This window comes from Anolis sagrei, chromosome 2 (genome assembly GCF_037176765.1).
Source record: "Anolis sagrei isolate rAnoSag1 chromosome 2, rAnoSag1.mat, whole genome shotgun sequence".
NCBI classification, from domain to species: Eukaryota; Metazoa; Chordata; class Lepidosauria; order Squamata; family Dactyloidae; genus Anolis; species Anolis sagrei.
In genome coordinates this window covers 302,573,374-302,580,822 of record NC_090022.1, presented here as the reverse complement: position 1 = coordinate 302,580,822, position 7,449 = coordinate 302,573,374, and the positions used below count along the sequence as shown (strand labels likewise).

General features: G+C 49.2%; 1 protein-coding gene across 1 annotated transcript in view; it reads right to left on the bottom strand.

Moving 5' to 3' along the window:
• LOC132766801 (tropomyosin beta chain-like) overlaps positions 1 to 7,449 on the bottom strand; it is a 56,414-nt gene that overhangs the window by 44,902 nt on the left and 4,063 nt on the right. Inside the window, exons 3-4 of the mRNA XM_067464866.1 lie at positions 3,339 to 3,472; positions 46 to 163 (exon numbers count right to left, since the gene is read on the bottom strand). Coding sequence (XP_067320967.1) covers positions 46 to 163; positions 3,339 to 3,472 — 252 coding nt within the window. The remainder of the gene's footprint in view (positions 1 to 45; positions 164 to 3,338; positions 3,473 to 7,449) is intronic.

The window sequence follows — 7,449 nt, the reverse complement described above, 5'->3', positions numbered from 1 at the left end:
TTAGCCTTGACCCCCTGCCCCACCCGCCCCTTGCACTCAACAGACCTCCTCGTATTTGCGGTCGGAGTCCTCAGCCACGTGCTTGGCCTCCTTCAGCTGTGAATCCTGGTCCCGCATCTTCTCCTCGTCCTTCATGGCACGGTTCTCGATGACCTTCAAGCCTCTGGAGAAGAAGAAGAAGAGGGACACAGCTGAGTCCAGTCCGGCTCAAGTGTCGGAGTTCAGCCTGTGATTGTGTTTCAGGATCAGGGTGCTTTGGATGTGGGGAATGATGTCAATGAGGTTCAAGATGGCAATGGTTTGGTCAGTGATATTGATGCAGAGAATGACAGAGAGGCACCTGTTCAAAGTGTAGTTTCTCATGAGAATGTTCCTACAAGGTATAGGGTTTACTCCCTGATTTGCTCCCAGAGACTTCCCAGGATTTGGGGCTTGAAAACAACTCGGCACCTGCAGATACTAATGAGCATATAAATAGATGGGCGGAAATTAGTCAAAACAGACAGGCGAGCAAGGCCTTCGGCATTCTGCCAGGCTTCAACAGAAAAAGATAAGCGCTGCTCAAAGAAAGCGAAACCAGTTTCTGAGTGGGTTGTTGTAGGTTTTTTCGGGCTGTATGGCCATGTTCTAAAGGCATTCTCTCCTTTAGGAGAGAATGCCTTTAGAACATGGCCATACAGCCCAAAAAAAACCTACAACAACCCAGTGATTCTGGTCATGAAAGCCTTCAACAATACAGTTTCTGAGTGCTTGGAAAGGCTTAAAGTTCCAAGTGTGGAAAATGCAGTCAGATGAAGCATCATTTAGAATCATGCCAAGTTCTTCTCCTCGTCTTAGAGAAGCCTTGCTTGGAAGATTTATGCTTAAGGATTTCTTGTTTCCTGGTTTGGTTTTGTGTCTCTTGTGATTAGCTGCTCATGCCTTGGATCAACGTTCCTGGCTCTTTGGATTTTGTTAGAGAGTTGTCCACTTTGTTTTTTCTGAACTCTACCGTGGACTAATTTGTCCCTGCTATTCTGCTAATTGGATTTACCTATTCTTTTAAAGTGTTTTTTTACTTTGGTGTTTTTACTTATCTTCAATAAAAGGACTGTATGGTCGAAGGCTTTCATGGCCGGAATCACTGGGTTGTTGTAGTGGTTTTTTTTCCGGACTGTATGGCCATGTTCTAGAGGCATTCTCTCCTGACGTTTCGCCTGCATCTATGGCAAGCATCCTCAGAGGGAGTGAGGTCTGTTGGAACTAGGAAATTGGGTTTATATATCTGTGGAATGACCAGGATGGGACAAAGGACTCTTGTCTGCTGGAGCTAGGTGTGAATGTTTCAATTTTTTTTTTGTCGTGTCAGGAGTGACTCCTGGTGTGAGAGAATTGGCCGTCTGCAAGGACGTTGCCCAGGGGATGCCCGGATGATTTGATGTTTTTATCATCCTTGTGGGAGGCTTCTCTCATGTCCCTGCATGAGGAGCTGGAGTTGATAGAGGGAGCTCATCCGCCTCTCCCTGGATTCAAACCTGTGACCTGTCGGTCTTTAGTCCTTCCGGCACAGGGGTTTAACCCACTGCGCCACCAGGGGCTCCTAATGTTTCAGCTGACCACCTTGATTAGCATACAATGGCCTGACTGTGCCTGGAGCAAATGTTTGTTGAGAGGTGATTAGATGTCCTTGTTTATTTCCTCTCTGTTGTTGTGCTGTTGCAATTTTAGAGTTTTTTTTTAATACTGGTAGCCAGTTTTTGTTGATTTTCATGGTTTCCATAGCAGAGCACCTGATGAACCAACCTGGACACAGCAGATTATTATTTGAGAACCCAGAAATGCTGGACCACTCTCACAACCACCCTGTCAGACGACACAGAGAAGCCATTGAAACCTACAAGAAGCATGTGGACAGTTTCAACAGAGAGGAGGACACCATGAAAATGAACAAAATCTGGCTACCAGTATTTAAAAAACTCTAAAATTGCAACAGCAAAACAACAGAGAGGAAACAAACAAGGACATCTGGGGGCTGAAGACCAAAACATCTGGGGACCCACAGGTAGAGATCCACCCGTTTAAAGAAAGTGTGAATATTGCAGTTAGCAAGCTTGAATAGCAGAGTAGCCTTGCATCTGCAAAATCAATCAGTGAGGGTATCTGCAGAGAGGTAGCCTGGCCTTTGTTGCCTGGAGGCATCCTCTGCTTGGGAGGTGTTAGCTGGCCCTTGATTGAGGCTGTCATGAATGGTGGTAGTTCATAGAATCCTTGAGTTGGAAGAGACCTGATGGGCCATCCAGTCCAACACCTTGCCAAGAAGCAGAGAAATTGCATTCAAAGCACCCCCAACAGATGGCCATCCAGCCTCTGTTGAAAAGCCTTCAAAGAAGGAGCCTTTACCACACTCTGGAGCAGAGAGTTCCACTGCTGAACAGCTCTCACAGTCAGGAAGTTCTTCCTAATGTTCAGATGGAACCTCCTTTCTTGTAGTTGAGGTCCAAAACACAGGTCGAAGGTTTGCCCATGCCTGTACTAGAACATGGCCATACAGCCTGGAAAACTCACAGCAACCCTACATATATTTGGTTTGTTTCTATGGTGTCTTTTTCTTTCCTGTATTTTACATTATTGTTAATAAACCACCTTGAGGGGCTAGTATCTTAAGGAGGAGGGGAGGCTCAAAGCTAATAATAAATCAATAATAATATATATAAATAACTAGCTGTGTCCTGCCACGCGTTGCTGTGGCCTATAGTAAAACTTATCAAAGTTGAGGTAGATATCTGAACTATTATGAAAGAGAGGTACCTACCTATCCTTCCCCCTTTTCCTCCCTGGGGTTGCGTGTGTGTGTGCGGCGGCGGGGGAGTGATGGAGCGTGGGGTTGTGTGTGTGCGTGCGGCAGGGGGTGTGTGTGTGCGGGAAGCAGCGCGGGGGGCTTGGAGTGGGCATGGCTTCCGCAGAGGGAACGTTGGCCGAAAGGCTCTGTGCGCGCGCCAGGGAACTTGCGGCTGGGCGCCAATGCGCATGCTCAGTTGTTTTGCCGTTTTGTGAGTGTGTTGTTTTGTTGTTTTTCATTTTGAGTAGATATGTTTGTACCTTGTGGGTTGTGTTATGGGCATGGGAATTTTGGTTAAGGTTGTGGAGTTTTGCTGTCCGTTGAACTCTCCTAACAGATTTATATATATATAGATAAATAATAATATAAGATAGGGTGGGAAGGGGAAAGTCTCCCTAGCAACTCCTTTGTGTGGCAGGACTGTGACTGAAAGGAGGGACAAGGAGCAGGGCAACTGCCCCCTCCCCCAGATGTGCCCCCAAATGTCTTGGGGGACCCCCCTGAGATCCCCCCCCCCCACCTCTCGCTCTCATCCACCAGCTTCTCGGTCTCCTCCAGCTTCTGCAGAGCGGTGGCCAGGCGCTCCTGGGCTCGGTCCAACTCCTCTTCCACCAGCTGGATGCGCCGGTTCAGGGAGGCCACATCGGACTCTGCCTGCAAAGCAAAGCAAGGGGAGAGAGTGTGGGAATGCGCATTGGTCAGCGGGAGAGCGTTGCGTCGGACCCCATGCACAGCAGACCCTCCTCGGCCTGCCATCCCTTGAGCTGAGCCACCCAACAGCCTTCCCATTAGGCGCATTATAGGCACATTATAGCACTGGGGGTTCCCACCCTGCACTCTGCAGGTCTATGTGCAGAGATATGTTTTTGTTTTGTTTGATTGATCGTTTTAACTTGGTGTTCTTTGGGCTTGTCCCTTTGTAGGCCGCCCCCAAGTCCCCTAAAGGAGATGGAGGCAGGGTATAAAAATAAAGTTATTATTGGGTTGTTGTAGGTTTTTCCGGGCTATATGGCCATGTTCTAGAGGCATTTTCTCCTGACGTTTCGCCTGCATCTATGGCAAGCGGGTGCTGGACGAGTGCCTGGCCGCTGTGTCGATCTGGATGAGGAAGAACAGGCTGAAAATCAATCCTGACAAGACAGAGGTCCTCCTGGTCGATCGTAAACCGGATCGGGGTATAGGGTGGCAACCTGTGCTGGACGGGGTTACACTCCCCCTGAAGCCACAGGTCCGCAGTTTGGGTGTCCTCTTGGATTCTTCGCTCACACTTGAGGCTCAGGTGTCAGCGGTATCCGGGAGGGCCTTTGCACAATTGAGACTTGTGCGCCAGCTGCGACCGTACCTCGTGAAGGCTGATCTGGCCGGGGTGGTCCACACCTTGGTCACCTCTAGAATGGATTACTGCAATGCGCTCTACGTGGGGCTGCCCTTGAAGACGGCTCGGAAACTTCAATTGGTCCAGCGGGCAGCAGCCAGGATGCTAACCGGGGCTCATTATCAAGAGAGGTCAACCCTCCTGTTCAAGGAGCTCCACTGGCTGCAGTTTATATTCCGAGCCCAATTCAAGGTGCAGGTGCTCACCTACAAAGCCCTGAACGGTTTGGGACCAGCCTACCAGCGTGACCGCATCTCCATCTACGAACCCACACACTCGCTCCGGTCATCTGGGGAGGCCCTGCTCGTGATCCCACCCACGTCACAAGCGCGCTTGGTGGGGACACAGGACAGGGCCTTCTCTGTGGCGGCCCCCCGACTTTGGAATGCTCTTCCAAAAGATCTTCGACAGGCCCCTACTTTGGCAGCATTCAGAAGGAACCTAAAAACTTGGCTGTTCCGATGTGCCTTCTCAGATTAGGAATTCCCCATCCCAAGTCCTAGAAGCACTTTAGTACAATTAATATTCTGCACACCGCACTATTTTAATCCTATGCTCCTCCTGCCACTCTAGCACTTTTAACCCTGTACCCCATGGTGCTGGCTGGCCCAGTTTTAAAGTGTCATGTTGTATTGTTATTGCCGTTGTTGCTTGCTTAATTATTGATTTGCTGTGTTTTCTACTGTCGTGTTATGTTTTACTGTATTGTGTTTTGAGGCTTCGGCCTGTGTAAGCTGCATCGAGTCCTCCGGGAGATGCTAGCGGGGTACAAATAAAGATAATAATAATAATAATAATAATAATAATAATAAGCATCCTCAGAGGTAGTGAGGTCTGTTGGAAGTAAGAAAATGGGTTTAATCTCAACAAAAGATTCCCCCCAGGCACTTCCAAGCCATTAAATGCTAATCAAGGTGGTCAGCTGAAACATTCACACATAGCTCCAGCAGACAAAAGTCCCTTGTCCCACCCTGGACATAATTCCACAGATATATAAACCCATTTTCCTACTTCCAACAGACCTCACAACCTCTGAGGATGCTTGCCACAGATGCAGGTGAAATGTCAGGAGAGAATGCCTCTAGAACATGGCCATATAGCCCGGAAAAACCTACAACAACCCAGTGATTCCGGCCATGAAAGCCTTCGACAATACAAAGTTATTATTGCATATTATTATGGAAGGAACCCGCTGTCTGGCGCAAGAAGGACAGAGGGACAAATCATTGCAAATCATGGAGAAGGCCCCTTTTTGCAACATTGCTGTCATGACATTCTGCTCCAGAAGAGGAACAGCCATTTAGGTTTGTTAATGGCCCAGAAAGGTTGCCGTCAGAGTGAGCAAGAGCTCAGGTGAGACGGGTTGGAGGCAATGACTTACTTACTTAGGCGATCCCTCGTTTTCCGAGTAGGATCATCCTCCAGGGTGGGTCCATAGGTGACTGTGGAGCCCTCTTCTTGATCTGTATCTTCTTCCACAGTGAGGGCATCAGTTTCCAGGTGGAAGGCAGTCCTGGTTGGGGTTGGCTTGACATGCTTCCTCTTGACACGTTTCTCCCTTTTGCCCTCCATTTGTAATTCTTCAAATTCTACAGCACTGCTGGTCACAGCTGACCTCCACCTGGAGCGCTCAAGGGCCAGGGCTTCCCAGTTCTCAGTGTCTATGCCAAAGTTTTTAAGATTGACTTTGAGCCCATCTTTCAACCTCCTTTCCTGCCCACCAACATTCCATTTTCCATTCTTGAGTTCGGAGTAGAGCAACTGCTCTGGGAGGCGGAGGTCGGGTATCCTAACAATGTGGCCAGTCCAGCGGAGTTGATGACAGAGGACCATCGCTTCAATGCTGGTGGTCTTTGCCTGTTCCAGCATGCTGATATTTGTCCACTTGTCTTCCCAAGAGATTTGTAGGATTTTCCGGAAGCAGTGCTGATGGAATCATTCCAGGAGTTGCATGTGACGCTTGTAGACAGTCCACGTTTCGCAGGTGTATAGCAGGGTTGGACAACGTGGCTGGTCCAGCGGAGTTGATGGCGGAGGACCATTGCTTCAATACTGGTGGTCTTTGCTTCTTCCAGCACGCTGACATTTGTCCTCTTGACTTCCCAAGAGATTTGCAGGATTTTCGTGATGGAATCATTCAAGGAGTTGCATGTGACGTCTATAGACAGTCCACGTTTCACAGGCATAGAGCAGGTTTAGGAGGACAATAGCTTTATAAACAAGCCCCGTGGTCTCCCTACGGATGTCCCAGTCCTCAAACACTCTCTGCTTCACTTGGAAAAATGCTGCACTCGCAGAGCTCAGGCGGTGTTGTATTTCAGTGTAAAACGTTGACATCTGTAGACAGTCCACGTCTCGCAAGCGTATAGCAGGGTTGAATCATAGAATCATAGAATCAAAGAGATGGAAGAGACCTCGTGGGCCATCCAGTCCAACCCCATTCTGCCAAGAAGCAGGAATATTGCATTCAAATCACCCCTGACAGATGGCCATCCAGCCACTGTTTAAAAGCTTCCAAAGACGACCCTCCACCACACTCTGGGGCTCAGACCCATCTCCTTGGGGGAAAGAAGAGGCTGGAAAGGGCACCCAAGGCCAGAGGGTCAGCAAGACAAGCAGGGCTCCTCTTGGCCTGATGGGGGCGCCAAAGCTCTGGACAAGACAGACAGGCTCCTTTGGCCAGCTGGCTTCCCTTGACCACATGCCCTTCCTTCCTTCCTTCCTTCCTTCCTTCCTTCCTTCCTTCCTTCCTTCCTTCTTTTCTCCCCCCTCCCCTTCCTGCCCCATCCCCTTCCACCATGGTAAATACACGTTTGCACTGCAGAATTAATGCAGCTTGACCTGGAACCATAGACTCACAAACCCTGAGGCAGAGAGTTCCACTGCTGAACAGCTCTTCAATATTCCTGCTTCTTGGCAGAATGGGGTTGGACTGGATGGCCCATGAGGTCTCTTCCAACTCTTTGATTCTATGATTGATACGTGGCTCTCCTGTCTCAGCCTTCTCTTCTGCAGACCCAGAGCTTGAAGATGCTCCAACTGCCATGGCTCAGTGGGATGGAATCCCAGGAGTTGCAACTGGACAAGACCTTGAGCCTTCTCTGCCCAAGTGCGATGGGGTCTCATCTACTGACAATTCCCAGGACCCCTGTAGCATTGCCTTCCATGGAGAGTCAAACTGCATTCCTGCTGCAATGCCTCATATCTCCTTTTTGGGATCTGCCCTGGAACTGTCCGGAGACTCCTGCCCTGAAGC